The 25,340-nt window shown below is 41.0% G+C and overlaps 1 protein-coding gene across 1 annotated transcript; it reads left to right on the top strand.

Annotated features, from left to right (window-relative positions):
• Positions 1-810: 810 nt before the first annotated feature.
• Positions 811-24,493, top strand: LOC122776624 (solute carrier family 26 member 6-like). The gene is made up of 19 exons (XM_044037239.1): positions 811-1,124; positions 7,131-7,270; positions 8,777-8,887; positions 9,475-9,641; positions 9,738-9,902; positions 12,767-12,919; positions 13,121-13,203; positions 14,758-14,905; positions 17,374-17,487; positions 17,599-17,676; positions 17,809-17,904; positions 19,286-19,392; positions 19,525-19,594; positions 20,858-20,950; positions 21,437-21,535; positions 22,392-22,748; positions 23,236-23,290; positions 23,479-23,603; positions 23,695-24,493. The coding sequence occupies exons 1-19, from the start codon at positions 985-987 to the stop codon at positions 23,719-23,721; spliced, it is 2,328 nt and encodes a 775-aa protein (XP_043893174.1). The 5' UTR covers positions 811-984; the 3' UTR covers positions 23,722-24,493.
• Positions 24,494-25,340: the final 847 nt, after the last annotated feature.

Genomic DNA, 25,340 nt, shown 5'->3' with positions numbered 1-25,340 from the left:
AAAAAAACTGTTAAAATCCATTCACAAATAAGTAAGTCTTTCCAATTTCAGGTAAGTATATCCAACTTGCAGTATTCCACATGAAAAAGCCCTTGCAGAGAGCACAACCTGCAGCTTGTTTCTCCAACGACTGTGTCTCACCAAGCTCTTCAGCTCATCAGGCAGTCATTAATCTCAGGTGTGTTGGAGGGGGTGGAGTTTCCAACTCCACCAGCAGATGGAGCCAAAGCTGTTTGTGGGAGTCATCTCAGAGGAATCTCGTGCCCCTCCAGGACACAGCCTCTTGTGACATCACAGAATGAATGAATGAATGAATGAATGAATGAATGAATGAATGAATTTCACATTCCAAAGACAAGACAAATGAATATACAAGTAAAAAGTAATGAAAATTAAATAAATAAAAAGGACACTTTGAGTAAAATGACTCCATTGGATCATTTCAGCTCAGTGATGCTGCACATAGTATAGTTTTAGATGAGTAGACAAATAGTGGATTATATACAATGATAATTATTTAAACTACGACACATGCATCCAATAATAAAACACAGTAAAAGTTATTTGTTCATATTTTTCAAGGACATTTTCCTGTAACAGTCTGAATATGTCTTTAAATGTTTTTAATGGTCACGTTAGGAGTAAAGGTTGGACATTTAATTATGATTGTTAAGATTAGGGTAATTGTGTCATGTGTGTGTTTGTACATGTGTATGTGGTGGGTGGTGGTGTGTCTCTTATAAGGACAGGAAAAGGTGTCACTCCCACAGAGAGCTAATAGAATCCAGGAGAGAAGTGAGGTTGCTTGACTCCAACAACACAGTGTTTGAGTCTCCTTGCGCACACAGACACCTGCGAGTGAACCTCTCTTGTCAGGAGGATCCTGCAGCAACAAAAAGAAAAGAAAAGAAAAGAAAAGGAGGAGCTCAAGCAGATACAAGCCTCACACAAGGTGTGCAGGATTTGCACAAGCAGACCCGAGACATGGAGGAGAGAGATTGTCCGTCTGGGAGTTATTTTGTGCACAGGGAGATTCTGGATGAGCTGCGTCTAGATGAAGTGGCCCAAAAAGGGACTTGGTCCACTCAACCACCCCTGGGTGAACGGGTGAAGGAGTCCCTAAGGTAATAAACCAAAAAGCAAAGTGTGACAGCATGAACCGAGACAAAGGTGATTGTATTTGGGAATGATTATGCTTTGCCGTTTGTGTTTGCTTTAACTGTGTCACCATATCCAGCCACGAGGGGGCTCACTTTTGGGTTTGGAGAGGGTTGTGGAGACGTCGGAGCGCAGCCCAACCATGGCTCTCTTTGTTATTGCGCTTTCCACCTTCACACTGATCAACTCATTGATCAACTCTAGCATTCCAATCGTCATGAATGTGAATATGTACACATCCTCGACATCCTCTACATCCAGTGCGGCAAGGCACACAACTTTCCACTTATCCCCTCCGTCCCGAATGTAGCCAGCCATGAAGGTCCCATCTGGGCAACTCGGTTCACCAGAACCTGCACTTCTTGTTGAGAACACTCTGTCGATCACATTCAATGACCAGCTTAGCAGTTCCATCTTGGATCAATTGATTCTCGGTCGTGACTCGATTCACAGGGGCAGCTAAATACTTCTCATGTGTTGACATTTGTATCAATGTCAGCTGTTGTTTTGTTTGTTTACATTTGCTTCCACTGTCGTTTCCACACAGTGTCTACAGATTTCTGTCCCTGACCTTTGTCATACTTTCCTCCTGGGTCATTTTGTATTGATTAATAGTCATATCTACATACTTCTTTTTAAATACACTCAGTTTTGCTGATTTTTTCATCTCCTCATCCAGATTATTCCACTGTCTGACCCCTGTGGCCAAAAGGGTAAAGGATTTTAATGTAGTTCTTACCCTTCTCTGCCTGAACCTCATGTTCCCTCTTAGATCGTGTCCCTCCCTTCTGTTCAGGAATAATATCTGTCGATTGTGAGGGAGGTTTTTGTTGGCAGCCCTGTAAATCATCTGTACTGTGCGGTATTTTATTAAGTCATAGAATTTGAGTATTTTTGATTTGATAAATAGTTGATTTGTATGTTCTCTGTAACTGGCATAGTGTAGGATTATCTTTTTTGGAGTATAAACAGTGGATAAGTAGTGGTTTTGTAAGTGTGTCCCCAGACCTCTGTACAGTATTGCAGTTGTGGCAAAAATCTGCGCCTTTATCTTCATTAGTCCATGTTTCCGACACTGTAATGACGTTGAAAGCATTTTTGAAGTGTTGTAGGTATTCCTTAATGTGGTCCAAGTTGGTGTATAGACTTGTGCTATTGAAGTGAATTAAAGACAGTTTCCCATCCATCTCAATGCACTCGTTAAATTGGTCATCAGTGTAGTAATGGCATTTCTCAGTCATGTATAGATGATTATCCGGGTCAATTATTTCATTTGGGTCTGTTAAGTAGGTATTATGCGACGATTGGTCAGACTGCCGGCCGCTGACTGGCCAGAGTCCCGTCACAGGAAGAGACTTCCCACACACAAATCAAGCCGAACAGTGCCAAACTGTAGATCACTTAAAAAAACTACTTTACAATCCTAAAAACGTAGGTTAATCTCAAACAACTACCAGGGAAACCTCTATATTTAGCAGGAGTCTGTTAAAGTGGAGTGGTGTATTAAGCGATCGCGAGCGGCATCACAGACCGCTGCCGCTGTAGTCTGTGGATTAGGAGGCTGTACTCCGGAGACGCGTGGACAGAAATCAAGCCGAACAGAATTATAGATAAGTTTAAACTACTTAACAATCCTAAAAACATAGGTTAATCTCCAACAACTACCAGGGAAATCTCTATATTTAGCAGGAGTCTATTAAAGTGGAGTGGTGTATTTAGCGATCGCGAGCGGCATCACAGACCGCTGCCGCTGTAGTCTGTGGATTAGGAGGCTGTACTCCGGAGACGCGTGGACAGAAATCAAGCCGAACAGAATTATAGATAAGTTTAAACTACTTAACAATCCTAAAAACGTAGGTTAATCTCCAACAACTACCAGGGAAACCTCTATATTTAGCAGGAGTCTGTTAAAGTGGAGTGGTGTATTTAGCAATTGCGAGCGGCATCACAGACCGCTGCCGCTGTAGTCTGTGGATTAGGAGGCTGTACTCCGGAGACGCGTGGACAGAAATCAAGCCGAACAGAATTATAGATAAGTTTAAACTACTTAACAATCCTAAAAACGTGGGTTGATCTCCAACAACTACAGAAGTCTGGTGTAAAGTCACTCGCAGTTTCACTCAGTCGTGCAGTGATGACTCCGCCCACATTAAGTAGGTACTTTTTTTAGTGGAGATGCAAGATAATCGTAGAGTAGAGCCGGTGGAAATGCGCCATTTGACTGATGTGGTGGCCCTGAGGCGGTTGCTGTCGCTGTTGTAAAGCCGGCGGCTCTGCCGATGTTCTCGTCTTGTTTTAACATTTAGGTGTAACATTTAATATTTGGATTTAGCTATTTAAAATATCTCTAAGTTGGCAAATATTGTTGTAAATGTGCAAAAAAGTGACCCTGAAAAATTCATACTACTTTTTTAAACATTGTTTGAGCTAAATGTGACAAAATGTTGCTGTTATTTTCAGCGTGAGCCACTTTACAAACGGCACCCCATACAGGACTTCTTCTCTTTATGACAAAGTAAATAAAACATCTCCAATCCACACAAAAATGTGAAAATGTTGTGTGTTTTAAAAGTTGAACTACTGGAAGTTATTTGACTGTGAAGTTCATCCTCAGGGTATGGAGATTTCAACTGTGTTGTCTTGGTTAAAGCTGTAGTATGTGAGCTCACTGAAACAGTGACCTGCATCTCATGTTGGGCTTGCTTTGCCAGAATAGCAGTTTTCCCCCAGAAAGGCTGTGTTTATACTTTCTTACTAACTTTCTTCTTACACATTTTTTTATTCAAAGTTTAAACAGAGCCCAGCGCAAGCGTTGTTCTCTCTATCACCGTGGTTCTCAAGCTGTGGTATGTGTGCCAGTCAGTGGTACACAAGCTTCCTCTGGTGGTACTTGGAGGAATTGGAGAAATAGTGTTCTCCTGATTACACCTGGGTATGTGATCGGAGTGGAGCTGAAACAAATGACGACAACAACAAAAATACTAATTAAATAATAATAATTAGAGTCACCTAGATCTGAAACAATTATTGGACAATTACTTACTAAGATTTCTGATTATTTCAGCTTCTTAAATGTGAATGTTTTCTTCATTTCTTTGCTCCATATAACAAAGAAATCATTAAAATCTGAATCATTTTTGTTTGTGGACAAAACAAGACATTTGAGAACATCATTTCCAGGTTTACCAAACACTGATAGGCAGTTTTCTGACATTTTATGGACCAAGCGATTACTCGATTAATCGAGAAAATAATTCGATTAATCAATTATGAAAAGAACTCTGAGTCACCTTATGTCTCGCTCCATCTTCATCTAAATGTCACTATACCAGTGTGTGGAGTGTATGTGAGGAAGAGGAGGATGATTGGGAATAAATCTCCATCCGTAGCTGACTTTGCTCGACCCAGTTACAACACTGTGTTTTGACGTTGATAATAACGTTGTTACTTTGGGAACTCAATATGGTACTTGAATTTAAGAGCCATAGGTCGATTAGATCACTTGAGTCCAGGGGCAGCACAAGCCTTCATGGAGCCCGAAGCTGAATTTGATTTAGGGCCTCCCTCCCACTACTTAGGAGGACTATTATTGATAGACATGTAATACAAATGTTTCTTTTGGCCGCGCACCCTGGAGCAGACACGGGACCGGACAGGTAAGTGTTAACACAAACAACTTTGTACACGTACAGCCTTCACACTTCTTCCACCTGATACTGCACCACACATATTCAACCATAAACTCTGCACATGCTTCACACTGTTATCATTTCAATTACACATCCTTCCGTCGGAGCTCAACCCCACTCTACTCTCTTGCAGATGGAGCCGAGTGCCGAGTGCCGAACCTGCCCGAAGACATACAATCACCTGCAGTCACACGGTCTAATAAATAACTCAATTAGTATTCATTAAATAGAGTAATGTAAATATCTGTACAAACTGTGCAACTACGCAAACTATGGAAAATAAAGTGCTATCGTGACTAAAGTGCAAAGTGCAAAGTGCTGTGTACCTTCCAGTTAAAAGAACATGATTACCCACATGTGCAATATGTACAAGTAACACTTTGTTTAGTTTAATAGCCTTGGGTTTTAAAACTTCCACTTAAGGTGCACTTAATATATATGCAATCTTCAGCTACAAAACAAAGCCAAATAACTTACGACAAGCACTATTCAGCTATATGAACAGTGTTTTTCATCTTACTTTAAAAAAGTAATAAGTTATAGTGACAATTACTTCTCCCAAAAAGTAATTGAGTTGGTTACCAAATTGTAGAAGTAATTAGTTACTCAGCAAATAAATGACATTATTTTTTATGTTCTATAACGCTATTACATTCTTTAACATCCTGTATGTCAAAGATGTTTATAATACCTGAATGAAGAATAAAACCCCTATTTAGAGCATTTGGTATTTATTTATTTGAACTTGAATTAAAGGCCACAATTGACACACAAATGCTAACTTGGGCAAATCTCTGTATCTGTATACCATTGCACAATAAACAGGGCACTATCCAACTCTTCAATATTCAGTGAAGTAACAAAATGAAATATTGAAAATAAACAATACTTTATAAACACACACTTTGCAATCAGGGCCACACAGTGATGTAGTGGTTAGCACTCTCGCCTTGCAGTGAGAAGACCCGTGTTCGAGCCCCGGTTGGAACAAGGGCCTTTTTGCGTACCCCGCCTATCGCCCGATGTAGCTAAGATTGGCACAGCACCCCCCGTGACCTCGGTAAGGGAGAAGTAGTGTCGATATTTCCACTTAAAAAACGCTACGCGTCCCTGGCTCGTCGCCATTGTCTTAGAGCAGGGGTGTCAAACTCAAATGACCGGGGGGCCAATGAGCATCTACTCTAGTCAAGCGGGGGCCAAAATAGAGGAAAAAAAGTGGAAAAAACAACTATTTATAGCCGGTAGCCAATATAAGATATTCATTATGATATTAGACAGAATTGAAAGTAGTAAAAGTGCTTGTTTTGATATAAAATGATTCACAATAAAAACATATTTATGATGCACAAAAACGGACAATTACATTGAAAATTTAGCGAATAATGACGAGGATAATTGTGATTAAAACAGCTTAAATATATGTAATTTCATGTTGAGTGTAATACATTTAATAAAGCAATGATTACAACTGAATGTCTTATTACTATTATAAAAATATTGCCGGCAAATACATTGAGTCTTATATTCTGTCTCTATTCCATCACCTCGCACAGTGGTGGACGGGCCACATGTAAGCGATTGGAGGGCCACATGTGGCCCCCGGGCCACCAGTTTGACATATGTGTCTTAGAGCGTGCAGTGAGACAGCGCAAGCAGGACACCCGTCCACCCAGCCTATCGTCATCAACGGTGTCGTCATCGATCATCTCCACCCCTGCGCTCTCCTGGCAGCTGATGTGTGGCTGTCAGACAGCCCGACACCGCTGCGCTTCATTCAACCGAATTGTAACACAAGTAACGCGCCACTTTACATTCTCAGTAACGTTGCAACGACAGGAAAAGTAATTCATTAGATTACTCCATTACTGAACAAATAACGCTGTTAGTAACGCCGTTATACTTAAACGCCGTTACTCCCAACACTTTATATGAATGTATCCAAAGATATCTGGATTGTTTCTTCAGTGTTTTTCTTATGTCTCAGGTCAGCTCTGCTTAACTTAGATTATGCTGAGAGATTATTTATTTTCTTAAATTCAATCATAAGTAATAAAAATATCTTGCCTACACCAGCTTTAAGTCACAAAGACATTTAAACATTAAGAAGTGGACAATGTGATAAAGAAATTCTGTTTGGTTGATATTGAAAATGACTGCCATAATACGTCAGACAATTAAAGATTTTTATGCTTGGTTCCCCAGAGGAGATTTATTCACAGCTTCTCTCGCAAGACAGTTTAACTTTGACTCCTCTGTGATGTGACGGTGTGTCTCTGTTCACAGGTGTTCAGTGCCCAGGCTGAAGAACACCGTGCAGAGCTGGATGCCTGTTCTTGAATGGCTGCCTAAATACTCCATCAGGGAAAATGCTGTGGGAGACCTGATCTCTGGCTGCAGTGTGGGCATCATGTGCCTGCCTCAGAGTTTGTACACATTTTAAATGTTTGTTTTTGGCACATGTTTTTTTCATGTCCAGGCCAGGCTAGCGGTCACATTGTGGTAGCGTCGTGGTTTTCGAGGTCACTTCTCCCTCTAGTGGCTGCTTTGCGCGCTGCTCAAAGATTCCTCCTCGTGCGAGCAGTATTTTTTTTGTCCTCTCATGTACTCGTACGAGTAATATTTCGCCCGCATTCACATTGTGAAAACCTGAGTTTTAGGGTGAACGGTTGTTCATCTCTGTGCCTTGGCCCCGTGATGGACTGCCAACCTGTCCACGGTGTCCCTCGCCTTTCATTATTTAGTTTAAGTTATCGTGGAACTGTGGATCAATGTTGCCCGTGCGAATGTGATACACACACACACACACACACACAGGACACAATAACTGGGGGTTTATAGCCTTACTCTGGCTTGCAATGGGACAGTCAGCCTGAATCAATAACCCAAAAATCTGAGGACTGTTATACAGATTTGATATTTGAAAAGAAATAAAATTAAAATACTAATCACACAGAACAACACAGTACAAGGTCAGTAATGTAACCTTTTAACAAACACAATTTGACATATACAGTATAGCAAAACAGACAGTTACTGTCCAGATTTCTGCTGGCTGGTCTTTCCAGCTCAATGCTCCACAACTTGACTGTCTTTCTGAAGGTTTATTCCACATACACAGTTAAGCAGACGTCAGTTTGCAGTTAGACAGTTATCAGCTTGAAGTTAGTTAGTTAGACAGCATCTTGTTAGGTTGTAAAACCGACAAGTCGTACAGGTTCTGATGATAGATCGATTTACAAAGGCGCATACGAAGGCGATATATAACAAAACATGGCTTTGACGATGCACCTTAAAGTGCTTTGATACCAATTACAACAATGAACAGATAAATAGAATGAAAGACAAATAGCTTTGCCTGCTAGAAAGTACAGTAAAGTACAGTTACACTACACCAATCGTCGTTCCACGTGTTTGAGTTTTCCTTACTTAGCACCGAAGTTAGCTGCTAACCGTGGTTGACGCCTAGCGGGTTCACAACCTGAAACGTATTTCCATCAATTACCATGTTCGGTCACTTCACAGGCAGGTAAGTTCCAGTGTACAATATGCTCCACCATGTGTGCATTTTCTTACCGTTCAATTCAAGCAACAGTGTTCGCTACCCCCTTTGAAGCTCTCAGGCACACATTCACTGACGGAAAAACCACAACAACCCAGAATGCACCACTGCAAACATCCATCCACCCATTGTCTACAGCTTTACAAAAACTCACCACTAACGCTACCCACCAGTGGAGCCTGAAGTTCAGGGCCAACTGGTGGCAAAAAAAGACAAAACCAGGTCATTCATGTTGTGAGGGGTGGAGAGTTATATGTGGTATTTCTGGATTGCATTATAAGATTTTCCTGCATGGCCACCACCAGAATTTTCAGACTAAAATCGCCACTGAACAAACTTACTTTCTTTATTTGCATTTCCTGTTTTCCAGGCATGGCTTATGCTCTTCTGGCTTCCTTACGGCCCATGTTTGGCCTGTACACGTCTTTCTACCCCGTGCTGATCTACTTCATCTTTGGTACTTCCAGACACGTCTCCATTGGTGAGGAACTTAAAATAAGCTACAACATAATATACATTTTTTTGAGCACTATTTTTTTCCTGTCACAATGTCCAACAGTTGAAATGCTGCTTTAGCACAGAGGTCTTCCCTTTTTTTGGTCGCTAACTCCTCACAGCTCAGGTCAAAGGCAGACGAGAGTTTCATTTATTTTCAATGGGAGAAAATTGCAGCAAAAATGTTAACGAGCCCAACATTTTTATATCGGCTGAAGAATGTAGAAGACAACAAAAAACTGTGGAAACAAGAAAGCAATAGTAGGGATGTCAACAGAGACGGCCCAAGCTTTTATGAGGCCCTAAGCAGAATTAGATTTTGAAAGAAAGTGGTCTACTTTTATACTGAGTGTGGTGACACTGAACTTGAATTAAACAAGTAAACTAGTTTTGTGACTTTGGTTTTTAAAACTTAGACCGGCAATCTTCAACTCCAAAATAAAACCAAATAACTTAACACTATTTAGATATCTGAAGACATCCTAGTTCACTTATGCCTTGGGCCGACTCTGGATGTCAACATATATGAACCAGTCCTTTGTGACTCTACATGCTGCTGTTTTGTTCGTTCAGGTACGTCTTCCTTGATAAGCATCATGGTTGGGAGTGTGACAGAAAGGCTGGCACCTGACAGTAACTTTATCGTAAATGGCACCAACAGCTCTGTGGACTTTGATGCTCGAGACGCCTCCAGAGTACAGATAGCATGTTCCCTCACAGTCTTGACAGGAATCTTACAGGTATATGTTTATATTTGTACCTCAAATTGTCCTATTTCACAATCTTCTACTAACTCCTTTGAGGGGTTCCCCCTCCCCCCTCCTTTCCCTCCTAAGACCTTTTTGGGTGTGATCAGGTGTGGTTTCGTGGTCACCTACTTGTCTGAGCCACTGATTCGCGGCTACACGACAGGATCAGCGTGTCACGTGTGTGTGTCACAGCTCAAGTATCTGTTTGGAGTCGTGCCGGCTCGATTCACCGGTCCTCTCTCCATCATCTATGTGAGTATGGCAAGCGGTTTGTATCATGCATCATATATATATATATATCATGTATCATATATATATATATATAACAGAAATGATTTTGGTAACACTGTACAGTAACCTGGTGCCATAGTCATGGTAAGTTCAGGTCAGGTTATTTATTTTATTATAGCCATAGGTAGATTTGTTCCGAGTAAAAAAGAAGGGAGGCACCCATATCACACACAGAGGCAAAACATAGATAGCCATAATAGATACTCTTTAGGGGGGGTTAACTACAGTTTCAAAAACTCCAGGATAGGTCCCCACACACCACAACATTTCTGAAACATATCCAGTATCTTGGGCCACACGGTGGCGTAGTGGTTAGCACTCTCGCCTTGCAGCGAGAAGACCCGGGTTCGAGCCCCGGTTGGAACAAGGGCCTTTCTGCATGGAGTTTGCATGTTCTCCCCGTGTGTGCGTGGGTTCTCTCCGGGTTCTCCGGCTTCCTCCCACAGTCCAAAAACATGCAATGTAGGGATTAGGTGAATTGGACACTCTAAATTGACCATAGGTGTGAGAGTGAATGGTTGTTTGTCTCTATCTGTGTGGCCCTGCGATGGACTGGCGAACTGTCCAGGGTGTACCCCGCCTATCGCCCGATGTAGCTGAGATTGGCACAGCACCCCCCGCGACCCTCTGGTGGAGGATAAAGCGGTTAGATGATGATGATCCAGTATCTCATATCTCAGTTTTTCAATGTGAAGGATTCCGACTAGCTCCCTTCTTGGACCTTTCACACAGAGGGGGAAATTTGGAAAAGAGGCAGGGTTTGTGTCGTTTCTATCCTCAGTATCCGCATTGTATAATGTTGGTGGTAATTTTTCTATCTCAGTGGAGTGGGACAGCAACCTGAGTAGGAGTGGCGATATCCGCCAAGAAATGTTTTTATAGAACTCCCGGGAGGCTGTCCACTAGCAAAAGATTTGATAGAATCTGCCACTTCATTTATAGTTACTGTCTCATTCAGAGCCTCCCGTGAAGCCTCATCCAGCCTAGGAATGGGAACACCTTTAAGCCAATAATCCACATCACCTTCTGCTTTTGACTTTAATAAAACTCCACTAAACACTTATTTATTGATGTCGGGTGCGTGAGTATATCTCCAGCACCAGATCTAATTCTAAGTTTAGCCCTACTGTTTTGCTGCCCCCTAAGTTGACGAGCTAGTAGCATGTGTGGCTTGTCTCCAAGTTCAAAGTAACGTGTACGTAGACGGGACAATTGATCGCTGAATTGTTTCGTTAAAATAGTATTGTACTCATATTTAAGGTTAATCATTTCCTGTAATGTTTGATTGTTATTGCTTTGTTTATCAGTTTCAACCAATCTTGAATTTCTTGATTTTTTTAGAGATGCCTCATACGAGATAATATGACCCCTCATAACTGTTTTAAATGTTTCCCACAAGTTTGAGTCTGAGGTATCAGAGGTGTCATTTGTGACTAAAACAAGGCACTTTTTATAGGAAGTGTTACTTTGACCTCAATAGGAGACCAAACATAAAGGACGCCACAAAGTTACCCAATCAATAATTCTGATTGATTTGACAAACTGAATGTAAAGTGAATGAAAGCAAAGGGGCGGAAATAAGGTGGGTATAGCATCTGGGCCAGCCCAGCAATAGGCCGTAGGACCCAGCGCGCCCCCAAAAAGAAAAACGGATGAAACAAACTAAACCCAAATATATGACCACAGACGACCTCTAACCAACCAAAATGTGACACGACAACAGAAAACCAAAAAGTCCCACTCTCTCTTTCCTCCTCCTTTTAAACTTCCCTCCCCACGATGACGCGTTCTCCCTCTCCACTCACAGCGCAGGGATTGCAATCACTGAAATGAAACACAGGTGAGTGTGGAGAGGAAAGACAGAGGGGAGGGAGAGGTAGAGAGGGAGAGAGAAGCTGCAAGCAGCCGCACATAACAAGAGAGAGAACTTAGACAATACATAAAACCCAACAGTTCACACAAAGTGCTGCTATCATAATATTACTTACCTTAATATATACAATATAAAGAATATAGGAATATAAGAATGTACAATGTATTTCTGCCTCTCAGCCATTGTCTTTATTGCTACATTTTCATTCATCCATTCATTCATTCATTCATTCATTCCTCCACAGTGTCAAAGGTCATAGTCACATCACCAAGAAAAGAAAACATAAAAAAGGCCAGAAAGTAGAGTAAACGCCACCTCACTAATTAGAAAACAAGGCCAGCATAAAACTGAATGAATGATTGAATGAATGAATGAATGAATGACAGGATAAACACGAAAAAATGAGTAAAAAAACCTGTAAACCAAAGACGAAACATGCCATAACATACAAGAAGATAAGATTCCAAGTATCCACGCAAATCAAATAACCAAAAATTATGTTTGCATTTTAAATGCCAGAATGTAAGGCCTTACAAATAAAACAACACTAGAGATAGAATTAGAATTACTGGAATTACACTCTATATTTGCACATTGTAGCCTCTGTATAAACTGTAGCTTTAAACATAGTAATGGAAAAAAGCAACCCGAGTTCTAAGGGTTAAATAAGTAACATGATATATAAAGTCACGCATCCATCAGTCAGACTCTAAATAGTTGTAATAATAGTTTTTTCTTTCTTTATTTAACACCACAGAGTATATTATTCTGCACTTTATCATCATTAGTTATTCTTTTATCTTCCGGTGTTCATGTATAAACACAATTATTATTAGTACTAAATGCCGGAAACTTCAATTTTCTAAAAGGAAATAATACAACTAATGTTATTTGATTTAAAAATGAACCTCCCTTTGTCCCATCCCTCTCCCCTCCACTCGTCTCCTCACAGACTATGGTGGACATTTGTCGCCTGCTGCCTCAGACTCAGGTGCCGGAGCTGGTCGTCAGCCTGGTGTCTCTCTTTGTTCTCATCGTGGCCAAAGAAATCAACGACTGCTACAAAAAGAAGCTGCCCATTCCCATCCCTATAGAACTGATAGTTGTAAGTATGCTGAGTCCTGTCTTCTTTTTCCACGCTCAGTGCAGAGTGTGTTCAATTACCAGTCCAGCAGGGGGCATTGTGACAACAGAAATCCCACTGGACTGAAGGACTGATGATCGATGACCTTCTTTGTGTGAGCTCAAAGTGAGGATTCACCACTGAAACTGACCACACTTGACTTTTTTTTTATTTTTCCAACAGATCGTAGCAGCGACAATCATCATCCACTTCTGTGATCTGAGCACTAAACACAGCATAGATGTGGTTGGAATGATTCCCAGTGGGTAAGCTGACATAGTCGTACTGTACGTGTCTGTGGACAAAACAAAAAGAGAAAGCAAAGAGGGAGGAGCGAGGCAGCTGTGTGTGGACATACTGTTTATATGATAGGAAACCACCAGGTTTCCTGTTTAGACGCCTAAACATCTCATCCAACAAACTCACCGTGATTGGACTACAGTCCATTAGGACACGGTTGAGCTGAGAGCACGGATTGTTTGTAAGGTGAAGTCACAGTTGTGGAAACTTCATACATTCACTGTATGTGATATTCATGGAATTATACTGCAGCCAGTTTTGTTACTAAATGATTGATATGGTTTAGTGTCTTTGCCAGCTGCAGCATTTGTCAGATCATTAGTGGTGAAGCTAAAGGTGCAGAACTGGCCATGGCACAAGTCAACTATGTGGGAAAAAAATGAATACTAAAAAAAAAAAACAATAGGAAAGTGACATTGGTTTGGTGTAAATAACACACTACGATGAAACTTATTGAGGCAACGTTTATATCAGTTTTAGATTATGGAGACATTTCATACAGGCATGCATCAGCTACAACTCCACACCCACTTGACACCATATAGCATTCAGCCCTGAGATTTATTACAGGCGACAGCTACAACACTCATCATTGTGACCTGTATTCAAAAGTGGAATGGCCCTCGCTATCTAATAGGCGTGATAGACACTGGATTTTATTTATTTTCAAAGCTCTCACTGCAAGTCTCCATCATACACGTTCAAAGGACTGGCTCACACTGCAGGTTCCCTCTGTTAACACTGAACTTGGAAAGTCCTGTTTTTCTTACTGTGCACCTGCAACCTGGAACAAACTTACCACACTTTTATCACTAGGACCATTTAATTCCATCATTGCATCTTATTTTACTTCCAACTGCTCCTGTTCTTAGCTAGACCTCTCTGTTTTTATTGTTTTGTCACTTTACTTTTTTGATATCCCGGATATGCTTATGTGTTTTGTCTCGGCAATGTTGTAAATAAGATTTGCTCCTCAATATATTTTTTTTTAGTAGTTTTAGAGTTTAAATAAAGGTTATAAATAAATAAATGATTTATGCAATCTAAATAATTTGTATCAATAATATTCAAGCACCTGCTACTCTGAGGTGGCCAGAACGAGGCCCCAAATCAAATTCAGCTTAGGGCCCCATAAAGGCTTGGGCCAGCCCTGTTATATGGAATGTTGGTTTGCTATAGTTATTTTTTTTGCACAAACCAATAAGTTTAACTCATCCTTATTACACACCAGTAGTGAACACAGACACATCAAAGAAATGGGGGATTTGGTGCCTTGCTCAGGGGCGCCCCAGATGCTAAGGTTTAAAAGATTGGTCTGTTAAAAACCTTGTAACTTTTGTGAAGACAAGTGCCATAAAAATAAAGTTTATTATAGCAAAACCCAATTATAACAATAATAAAACAGATTAAAGAAAAATAGAGAGCGTAAAAAATGTTTTGGACCGTGGGAGGAAATTGAAACTGTACATGACGCATGATTGAAAAAAAACCATAAAAACTGTATTGTCCTCTTGTTCCAGGCTCAACGCTCCCCAGGTTCCACAGGCCAGTTGGTTCTTAGAGGTGATCAGTGAAGCCGTTGCTTTGGCCATTGTGGGCTATGCCATCAACATTTCCCTTGGCAAGACATTTGCTCTCAAACATGGCTACAAGGTGGACAGCAACCAGGTAAGCCACCAACACTGAGAGCCCTTTAGACCTCATACTAACACCTGTCAACCAAGCACACGTCTGAACACCTACAATCAATTTAGAGTGTCCAATTTGCCTAATGTGCATGTTTTTGGACTGTGGGAAGAAACCGGAGAACCGGGAGAAAAGCCACGCACCAAACCCTGCCCCGTGTTTTTCTTGTTTCTTCTGTTATGTTGAACACAGTGTGGGTAGCCCTGATCCCCATCACATCCAGGATGCATTTTATTGACATGTCGTTTCACACAAACTACTGTGAGTGTTACACAATGTGACTCACTGCTTACAGGAAATAACCAAACACTGGTCAAATATTTGACAGTGTGACCATGAGTCACTTCACTGATTCATCTTTTTTTCCATCTCTTTTTTTTTTCCCCTGGGGAGTGAAAACTAGTGTAGACGGGTATCCAGTAACTTTATTTGCTATATAACCTGTTGTTAAAGGGTCAAGGGAGGAGCTGGTGCCAATCCAAGCTGACATTAGTTAAAGGGGAAGTTACACAGTGTACAGGTCAGCAGCTTATCACAGGGCCTAAACACATGTGGTCCATTTGGAGTCTCCAGTTAACCTAAACCCATCCGGTCAAATATCGAAAAACACTAACACTAACCCTAACCCACAAAGTCTTCTCTGATGCAGTCTCCTCCAGTTATGTTTAGCATCTTTATGTCACACTGACACCGCAGCCACAATCTGTTTCTCCCTTTGCATGCACAGCAGGTCCTGCCTTCACTTCACGGGAAACAGTTATTAGTGATCCTCTGAAAATAGATACACTCAACAACAAAAACTTCTCCTTGCTCCACAACTCTTTTCGGGTTTTTTTTATGACTTGCACCTGCAGCAGTACACACATACACACAAATGCATGTGACTGGGATCATTTTGTGCCAGAGAGAAATGGTTAGGGAGAGCACTACGTGTCTAAGAGCTTGCCTTCTAAATCATTCATGTCCAAGTGTTATGCAATCAAGTGTCTCTTAAAAATCCTTGATATTACTCTCGGAGTCTCACTAATGTGTTGAACTGACCATAAAACACAAATAACAATCAACACTGAGGCAACAGACTCCAGCGACTGAAGGCCTTGACAGTAATAGTAGCGTATGTCAGGATTATTATCTGAAGTCTTCTGTTTTTCAGGCCTAAATGTGTCATGTTTATTACTTCTAACTGTACTTGTGTTAACACTTAACTGTAGGTGGCTGATTCATATGTTTCCTGACTCGTTCTTTCTATGTCGCCATTTGAGCAGGAATTGTATGAACTAGTAAATGGTCTGTATTTATATATACATACATACATACACACACATATGTATATGTATATATATATATATATATATATACACACATACACTATAACTATAACTATATATACACACATACATATACACACACACACACATATACATATATATATATATATATATATATACATATACACACACATATATACACACACACATATATATATATATATATATATATGTTGCTTTTCTAGACCACTCAAAGCTGTATATGTATTCTGTTTCTCCAAAGTGTTATTCAGTCATTTGCATCAAGTTGAACATAAATGTTTGCTTTATTCAAACCATTGGTTCAGTCAAATTTGTTCCAACAAGTCTATCAGCTCTACATGACTTTGTCTATGTCTGTCAGTATGACAGTGTCTGTGGTGACGTTCCCGTGCTGCACACAGAGTGACACGTTTCACAATTGTATTTTAATCCATCATGATTTTTGGCCACCAGCAGAAAGCAAAGCAAATCAAGTGCCAATCACAGCTGCTGTTTCCTTCACCATGCAGCTCCAAGTTTCCTGGATGCAGTCTGGACAATTAACGTTTACTAAATTTACCAAAATACCTTTGTAACAAACGTCGGTAGACAACACTGCTGTGGCTGGTTGCTTCATCTTGTAAGAGAGGAGAGAGCGGGGACGGATGGGGTAGACAAAAGTAGGTCACAGAGGCTGCAGTTAATTACTCACAGGTCCATGATAGACATGCAGCTACCTGACCCCAGATAAGGAGACAGTCACCCTACCAAGAGCAAACTTATGGTCTAGACTCAACCCGGGGTGACAGTGCAGTATTCTAAGTTGTTGTCTTTTGTGACGCGTTGGTTTGACGTCACACCAGTGAAATGTCACGTTACGTATCTCGCTGACCCTGCCTACCATGTAAGGGTACTGTTCTCAGACAAAATGCAAGCCTGACCCAGGGCTTTACCATCCCGACCGTGGTGTACTGAACCAAACAGAACTGCACCGTGATGGAAACACAAAGCAAAAGAGAATTGTGTGGAGCTGATAAGCTTAACCAGCATTTGGCCCATACTTCCTACAAACACTGGCATGAAAACTATGTTTTGCCAAGTGGAATAACATGCCACATAAACTCTGTTTCACCTGTCGTTGTGTTTCTCTTCTTCATCCAGGAGCTGGTGGCTCTGGGTCTCAGTAACACCGTGGGCAGCTTTTTTCAGTGCTACTCTGTGACCTGCTCATTGTCTCGCAGCCTCATCCAAGAGAGCACAGGGGGCAAGACACAAGTAAACACACCTACACAGATGTGCACTCACAGCACATTGCCTCTAATTAACTAACTGTATATTCAGCTAGAGAGCATTTATTGCAGTAAGAGTGTGTGGGCTTTGTTATAGGTTGTGGGAGTGATTTCATCCGTCATTGTGCTGATCACAGTTTTGAAAATAGGTGCTCTCTTTGCAGACCTCCCCAAGGTAACACTCTCCTCCCTGTGCTGTTTCTTGCTAATGATCATTATCTGCCCTGGCATAAAATTCAATAACCAAAAAAGCTGTTGGTGTACGCAATTAAATCTGTGCATGTGTGTGTGTGTGTGTCTTCATCAGGCCATTTTATCTACGATAGTGTTTGTGAATTTGAAGGGAATGTTCAAACAGTTCATGGATGTGCCAATGCTCTGGAGGACCAACAAGGTTGATCTGGTAGGATTTCACACTCTCGGCCTGCTCAGTTCAAAACTGTGTACATGTGACGTCATCGTGACTCAAAAAGTGGAAGTAGCAAAACTTCTACTTTGAAGCCTCAAACCTTGATATTTAGAACCGAGAGTTCCCAGATATCCCCACTAGAGCTGTCACTTACACTGCACTCACATGTGCCGTGATTTATTTTCCTCCAAATGGAAACAAAGTGACACCATGTTAGTTGGAAGGATAGCTGAATTTAGCAGCTGAGATCATTAACACATGTTAACTTTGCAAATTAGAGTATTAGAGTACTAGGGCCACATTGAGAAAAAAATAAATACAAATCTGACTTTGAGAATAAAGTCTTAATTTACGAGAATAAAGACGACATAGAATGCTTGTATCACACATATATGTTAGTTATGGAGGTCTACTTACATATATTAACTTGTTTTCATGGTTAAAAACCTCCTAATCGCTGCAAACGAGCCGATCAAAATATCTCCTCACTGACGCTCTCGTCAGCCGCGCTGTTTCAGACCAAAACCACACCCCCAGAACGTGGACTTTCCCACTGTCCTGTGATTGGCCAGGTACCTGGAAGTGACGTAATAGATAGGCCAGCTCTCAGATACACAGCTCTGGCGCGGTGGATGATCTGCATCTCAGCAGCTACAACGAGAGTAGTTCTTCTTCTGCAGCTGAATGTAAGCAACCCAATGTGCCCGGACTAGTGCCCGCATCAGGAGGCGCTACGGTGGTGAGAGGAGTGGTGAGGATTTCTGATGACGACATCAAATTAAGGAAGTGACGATCCGCTTCACAGAGCCCAGGAAAACAATACAACACTATTTTCTCAGCAGTGGCTGAACTGTTTGTTCTGAAACTTTAGGGTTTCATAAACGAGGTAATGACGCAGATACACACACACACACACAAACGCAGCGTTAATTGGAGCTTCCAGTCTATGTGGCCTTTAACACCTCAGGAAAATGTTAACTGTGCAAATTAGAGTATTAGGGCCACAGAGAAAGAAAAAAAACAGACGACTTCGAGAATAAAGTCTTAATTTACGAGAATAAAGACATAAATTTACAAGAAAAAAGGTGTAAATTTACAAGATTAAAGTCGTAAATTTACAAGATTAAAGTCGTAATATTCTAACCTGTTGTTTTAGAAGAGAGTAAGGAAAGTAAATTTACGACTCTAGTCTCCTAAATTTACAAATTTCAACTCGTATTATATGACTTTAATCTCGTAAATTAATACTTTATTCTCAAAGTCTGTGAAATAATTATTTTCTCAATAAGGCCCTAATATTTTGTGAATTTTCCCAGACTTCCATTCAAACCAAATTATTTTTGGTTTGACTCTCTGTGTTTACACTGCCCTCTAGCTGGTGTGGCTGGTAACGTTTCTGTGCACCATCCTGTTCAACTTAGACTTGGGTTTGGCCATCTCCATTGGCTTCTCCATGCTCACCGTCATCTTCCGAACGCAGAGGTAACTGCACAGCACTTATTGTCAATTATTAATATACTGCATGTAAACATTATTGTGGATGATTCTGGTGTTTATTTGTTTTTCCCGTCACAGTCTGTGCTCTAACGTTGTCATTTTAATTCCTGATTTCAGACCCCGTTACTCTGTCTTAGGCCTGGTGTCAGGCACTGAGTTATATCTAGACACCGAGAGCTACAGGGAGGTAAGAACCTCTTAGTGATGAATGTGAAATGCTATGTATCATAGTCGGCGACAAAAAGTTATCAGGTAAATCTCACCCTTTACTTCTTAGTGTGACACTGGAGAACCTACAGTATGTAGCCTTCAAAAGATGTTTGTGTAGTTTGTCCACTGTGGGCTACTGTAAAAATATGGTGGTTCAAATATATATATATATATATATATATATATATATATATATATATATATATATATATATATATGTACATACATACATACATACATACATACTACAACATTATTTATTTAGCTGAACACACTGAACGTTTGGTTTAATTACAATACAAATAAAATCACAAACAACCACATCATTACAAGTAACTATAGGTTGTTTAAAATGAGGGTCAGTAAATACAATATTTGAAAATGGATAGATATGAGCAAATGTTACAGTCAGGAGGGTGAACATGTGGAATACTAATCATTATTATTACTAACTAATGCATTTTTTAAAACATGCAGGACACTAAATATGGTTCTGTCTTTAACGATACCAAAATATGATTTAAGCTTATGTTAAATCTTTACAGTAAGTCTTTACAGTTCAAAGTGAACTAGATTGAATTTGTTAATTTTGATGAACTAAACTTTGACTTTGGAAGCTTTGTGGTCACATGCTTACACATCTGTGTGCTCACTATTTGGCCAGCATAAATCTCATGTGTCACATCATCCTATTCGTTTTTAATACTTCATTATAAACCATTTATAAGAGCAGTCTTCTTGTAAAGTGGTACCATATTTATTTTTGTTTGTTTCACATTGAGAATTCCACCCCCCACAGTGGTTAATGTATTTCTAGCAAATGTTAATTTCTACACATCTCCATGACAACAGTTTTCACATGACCACCCCTCCGGAGGAAGTGCTGTAATATTACAAGCTTTTTTTTTTCACGGTCGTGGCATTACTGTAGGGATGCCAGGTTTGGTCCAGATTGAAGGAGCTCAACAAACACCATTAAATATTCATTTGTGAGCATTTAAACTCCATATAGGGCAGAGACATGTGTAGCTGAGGCCAGAACTGAACAAAAAATTAGATTATCTAAAATTTGGCTGAACTGAACTGACCGCTTAGAAGAGGAGACTGTGGGGATTGGGGTTGAGGGTTGTAGGAAAACTCCATTTAGATAAACAATACCAGGGGGAGGTGGGGAGTGCCAACATGAGCAGAAGCACATGTGTTCTTCTGAACTCTTCAACCCTATAATGTCTCCCTGCAGGCTAAAGAGATTCCAGGAATCAAAATCTTCCATTCATCTGCGACTATCTACTATACAAATGCTGAGATGTACTTGGAGGCCCTGCAAGAGAAGGTTTGGCTTCATTGTGTGTGTGTGTGTGTGTGTGTGTGTCCAGGTATTACTAATGTTGTGGGGACCTAAACCTGTTTACACAGTCACATTATGGGGACTTGTCTTCCTTGTGGGGACAAAAAGCAAGTCCCCATAACGTAAATTACTACATTTTAAGGTGAAGGTATGTTTTAAGGTTAGGCTGAGATTGAGATTAGGGTTAGGGTTAGGGTTAGGATTAGGATTAGGCCAGTAGTAATTGTGGTTAGGGTTAGGGTAAGTCTCCAGGAAATGAATGTAAGTCAATGCAATGTCCCCTCATGTCATGAATGTCGAACATGTGTGTGTGTGTGTGTGTGTGTTGGGGCGGGGGGTCATATTTTATTACACCTTACAAATAGTCGTTGTTTGGCGTCTCCAGCACCCTTTAATTGCTTTTCATCATCTCTCGTACTCATCTCACCTTCTCTTTTATCTCCTCAATGCCACGCTCGGCATTGCGAGCAGAGTGAAATTGATATTGGGAAGCTGCTGACAGCAAAGAACAAGCGAAAGGAGGAGCTGAAGCGCAAACAGGAGAAAGAGAAAAAGAAAGAGAACGCAGAGGTAAACAGGTGTAATCACAAATGCCATTTCCTGGTTTAAAACGATCTACATGGGCCTTTTCTAGTCTTGATGATCACTCAAAGCTGCTTTACACTACGTTGTGTTTTTCTATCACAGATCTTTTATACCCATTCGCAGTAGATATGTGTCTTGCCCTCCCCACACACACACACACACACACACACACACACACACACACACACACACACACACACACTCTACCACTGATCCACTGTCTCACATTTAAATATAAAGTAATGGCTGTTACATTTAAACCGTTGCCAAGTCATAGTAAACACAGTTCACACAATGCAGTCCTGGCTATAGTGGTGTCTAGATCTTGTACCACCTGCACACAGGAAGTGATTGGTTTTATGTCAAGACAGACGGAGACTGCAAAAAAAAAACCACACAAAGTTTTTGTAAAGAATTTTGTGGCTTAAATAATTTAAAGAGTTTGATGGGATCAGTGCTTCTTGACGCCCCCCGCCGCTGCTCTGCTGGTGTATACACACAAACGCTCCCTCAGTCGGGTCCCATCACATATTTTGACATAACCTATAAATACTGTAGCTTTGCATCGTTCATGTGGGTCAGTGGTAGAGCAAGTCTTCTTTCTACTGGAAGGTTGTGGGTTTGATTCCTGGCGCCGTTACATGTCTACATGTGCCAATGTGTCTATGATCAAGACATGAGCGTGCTGTGTGAATGGATGAATGGCAACACTGTAGTGTAAAGCAGCTTTGAGTGGTCAGCGAGACTAGAAAAGAGCCATACTTTATAAATAAATACACAAAACTTCATCCCGTATGAATTTCAGCTGATGACTGTCTCTACTTTTTTCAACTGTTGGTAGAAAAAAGCAGCCAGACACTTGACCAACGGTGCACACTACTTGAAAAATGAAGAAAAAGCCTCTGAAAGACTGAATGGACAGAGTCAAGTGAACTACGCAGCCATCTCCCTGACAGAAGCCTCTGCAAATGGGCTCAGTAAAGGAAACATTAACTGGGCTTACCAGCACGACACGACCATGGTGGACTCAGACTCAGAAGCAGGTTTCCACGTCGACGACAGCGTCAAGCAGGCGTCGCACTGTGGAGACGAGGAGGAGGAGGAGGGAAGGAGCAGCGGAGCACGCACACACAGCATCATCCTGGACATATCGACCACCGGCTTTGTGGACACAGTGACGACGAACACGTTGAAAAATGTAAGTTTTTCTTGTTGACACTGTGATCACCTGATATGTTGGTAGTGTATCAGGTAGGACTCTCCACACTCTGCCACAAAATATAAGGGCAGGAGGAAGATGCAGAAAACTAAATACACACTGAGGAGCTGATATCAATATAAAAGGCTCATTCCAGGCTGAAGAAAAAAACACTGTGCACTTAAAAAAAAACTCATTTTATTTTCAGTTTTTGCCAAATTAAAAAAGTTCACCTCAATGTTACACACTAGACATTTAATAGTTTTGTTTTACAAATAAGGGTAAAGGAATATCACTTAAAATACAATTTAATATAAATAGCAAGATAATCATGTATTAAAATTCCATAATTTAATATAAATAGCAAGATAATCATGTATAAAAATTCCATATCGTCCCGTGCCTACATAGAGGTCCTTTATTATTATTATTTTTTTAAGGACAAAAGACAGAAACAGACAAAGTAATGTCTATGATTTTCTCCCAGATCTTCAGGGACTTTGGGGAGGTTGACGTGGACGTTTATCTCGCCGGTTGCCAAGGTGAGTGGCACGCCAGACAAAATAGAGACAAAGCTAATGTCCTTAATGCAGAGTCAAGGCACAGGAGCTCTGGATAATGAATGTATCAAGGCCTCAGCCTCAGCGACGCCACATTGTTCTTTGTCTGACATGTCAGTGGAGCATAAATATTTATTTCTCTAATCTCGTGGTCTGCCATTGTCGTGCAGCCTGTGTGGTGGAGCAGCTGGAAACTGCAGCTTTCTTCTCCGAGTTGATCCCGAAGACCAAGTTGTTTGTCACGGTCCACGACGCGGTGATTCACGTTCTCCAGAAAAGGAGGGACCTCATGCGAGTACGTTCATCCCTGTGACAGCTTCACTCAGTATCACCACGGGCATTTCTCCTGAATGTTTCTGCTTTTTCTTTTTCTTTTTCTTTATTAGGATATTTGCTGCAACACTCAGATGTAACCATCAGGGGTCAGACTGTCCCAGCTCTCACCACCTTCCTCCTCCTCTCTGGTTCCACTCCTCACCATTGGTCTTCATTGTCTCCTCCCCCTTTCAGTGGGGGAGAATGCACCACCTTGACATGGCGGCTGGTTGCCATGGTAACACAGGGAGTCGTTGCCGTGACAACAGGCTTTTTATGATATCGCCTAATGAGATCGCAGGCAATACGTCATTGCAGCTCTGTCTCTCACACTGTGGTGTGTGTGTGTGTGTGTGTGTGTGTGAGAATGTGACAGACTGAAAGAAGTCTTTATTTATAGCCTGTGTGACATAGTAGAGAGAGAGAGTGAAAGGGCCAGACAGACAGATGATGTGTTTGTGTCCACCTGCTGTGGATTATTGAGACAATTAAAAAGCCCTCACCCCAAATCAAGGCCAATGTCTGCCGGCATGAATCAATAAAATGTAAATATTAGTCATGAACAGGGAAAGACTGTGCCCTCTGGGAGGGCTCCCTAATCCTCACACTAACACCCATTTTGCTCAGAACACCCACAAGAAAAGAGCTGAGCAGCAGATATGGTATAATCCGTGCAGCTGTGTGGGTGTATTTACAGTCAGCTGGGCTTTTTTCATGCGTCTCATTCTTCTGACAGTTCATGCTCCCCATGCTTCCATTTTTAGGCTCCATTCTTATCTGATGTATTATAGCTGTTTTTGTATTTGGTGAAGTGTCTGCGGTGTCATACCTGTATATGCTACATGTTTATATGTATTTAAGGGCTTTGGACCACTTGTCCAATTGTATTCTGTTCAGCTGTTATAAGTTTTTTTATATATACACATATCTACAGTATCTATATATATATATATATATATATATATATATATTTATATATATATATATATATATATATATATATATATATATATATATATATATATATATATATATATATATATATATATATATATATATATAAATATATATATATATACATATACATACACACACATACAACCATGTTCACCCTGTCTGGACTAAAGTGTCACTGAAATTGTCACCAGAGATAAACATATCTCAACATTATAACCCAAACGTGGTGCAAATACTTTACTTTGTTTTGTTTCAAGAGCAATGTTTTTCCCAGAGTCTCCATCACCTCATAGCGGTGTTTCAAGTTGTGTTTGTGCTGGTGCTTCTTCACTTCCACGGGCTCGGATGTGGCGGCGGCGGCGACGACAGTCGCCTCCATTCTCTCCGGCTGCCTCTGTCTGTCCAGCTGCCTCCGGGACAGTGACTCGTCCCGGGCTCGGTGGCCGTGAGACGAGGCGTTCTGGAGACAACCGAGCTCCTCGGAGCGGTCGCTGGTGTTCACTGCGCCTCTGCCGTCTGCTTCGCGTCTGCCCATCCCTCTGTGCGCACAGTGCGCACCTGTCTGTCACCAGATAAATCCTCTAAACTGTGAACAGGAGCGCGTTAAAGTTGCCCAGAAAGAGCTTAGTTTGAGCCGCAAACTGTTCTATTCTACTTAGAGGAAAACCGTGTGGTCCGTTTGAGCAGCGAGCGACACTGTCGCGTCCGACGTCTCCTCCTCTTCACTGTCGCGGCAGAAGCAGCAGCAACAGGAGGGAAG

The sequence above is a fragment of the Solea senegalensis genome, linkage group LG11, assembly GCF_019176455.1.
Source record: "Solea senegalensis isolate Sse05_10M linkage group LG11, IFAPA_SoseM_1, whole genome shotgun sequence".
NCBI lineage: Eukaryota > Metazoa > Chordata > Actinopteri > Pleuronectiformes > Soleidae > Solea > Solea senegalensis.
Note: the sequence above shows the minus strand (reverse complement) of the source record. Positions and strands in the feature narration are given on the sequence as shown.